The sequence below is a fragment of the Asparagus officinalis genome, chromosome 8 (assembly GCF_001876935.1).
Source record: "Asparagus officinalis chromosome 8, Aspof.V1, whole genome shotgun sequence".
Classification (NCBI taxonomy): domain Eukaryota; kingdom Viridiplantae; phylum Streptophyta; class Magnoliopsida; order Asparagales; family Asparagaceae; genus Asparagus; species Asparagus officinalis.
This window is the reverse complement of record NC_033801.1, coordinates 18,929,957-18,931,369: the sequence shown is the minus strand read 5'-3', so window position 1 is coordinate 18,931,369 and position 1,413 is coordinate 18,929,957. Positions and strand designations below refer to the sequence as shown.

Genomic DNA, 1,413 nt, shown 5'->3' with positions numbered 1-1,413 from the left:
GGCGTTGACGAAGAGTCCTGTCGTTGCGCCTCCCCGCAGCATTTCGATGATGTTGGCTGCGGACGGCACATTTTGGGGGCCCCAGAGGCCGACGATCACGCGCAGCGCGGTGGCTGGGTTGTACCATTGCATGCCCATGATCAGTCGAGGGATAGCCGCTCCTTTCGATCGGACATTTCTGATGATGAGGGAGATTATAGGCGGAGCGCATACGATGGTCATCATTCCTGCGACCATCATTACTTGCCCTGAGTTTTCCTCCATGAAATAGTTCTGCAACAACGCACAATTAGTGCGAAATTGAGCTTCTTGACATTGTGGAAGAAGATCAGCTAGTTTTAGACTAATTACGTACCACTTACATACTTCACTTACTAACACTTGATCACTCACATATCGCGAATTTTATTTTAAGTTCTGTTACGCAAAAATGAGAATTTCCCTCCGAAAAATTTCCATGCATGCCACACCCATGATAACTTTTTATTTAGCACTTAATTTTGTTAAATTTACTATTAGATCTATCTTAATTCTACTTTAAACTGATCAAAATTCTACGTTAAAAATAGAATTTAGAGAGATGCCTAACAGTAAAGTTAACAAAAACTAACAATATATTAAAATGCTCTAAAATCAGCGTATGCGTGCATTACCTCACTGTAATCTTCCCAGAAAAAGCCCTTTTGCATAACAGAAGATAGTAAAGTGCAAATTTTAAAAACTTCGACCGCCAAAAAAAACATGTGAAGTGAAGGTATGCAGGTGCAACAAAGCATGTGCTTTAATTATGGAAACTCACCTTTTGACAATGGAACGCCAAGAAAAAGTGGAAGTATCCCTTGGTATTGAGGAGCACACCGAGAGTAACCGCCTCCAACCAATGCAGCCCGAAATACTTGGCCGCAGCAAGCGTCCCGGACATCTTCCCGACCGCGGACACCAAAACGGCATAAACAAGGTTCACCCACGCCGTCCCCTTCCCGTACCTCCGCACCCCGTGCACCTCCGCCACCTCGTCCCACTTCCTCCCACTGAACCGGAGGTTCGCCATCGGGAAGTACAACGGCAGGACGAAAGTCATCTGGATGTAATTGAACTTGCTTATTATGAAACTCGACACCCTTCCCTCACTCGGCAGCAGCAACCCGATCAAGAACGCGTTCGCTTTCCGGTCGTAGCCGAAGAAACTGCTCGCGTGGCATAGGACTTGCGTCAGCGCGATCGTGACCACGACTTGTAGCTTATTCATCGGCTGCCCTTCGGGGTTTCGACGGTTGACCCAGCGGAACGCTGGGCGGACGACGAACACGGCGATTAGGATCTCGACGAGGACGTAGCTGAGCATGCGCATGAGGTCTAATGCGCCCGTGTCGCCCTCGGGGCCGCGGAGGGCGAGGAGGATGCAGGTTGCGA

General features: G+C 48.4%; 1 protein-coding gene across 1 annotated transcript in view; it reads right to left on the bottom strand.

Annotated features, from left to right (window-relative positions):
- LOC109820957 (cation/H(+) antiporter 28-like) overlaps nucleotides 1–1,401 on the bottom strand; it is a 6,152-nt gene extending 4,751 nt beyond the window's left edge. The window contains exons 1-2 of the mRNA XM_020387153.1: nucleotides 800–1,401; nucleotides 10–273 (exon numbers count right to left, since the gene is read on the bottom strand). Of these exons, the coding sequence (XP_020242742.1) occupies nucleotides 10–273; nucleotides 800–1,351 (816 nt within the window). The 5' untranslated portion in view covers nucleotides 1,352–1,401. The remainder of the gene's footprint in view (nucleotides 1–9; nucleotides 274–799) is intronic.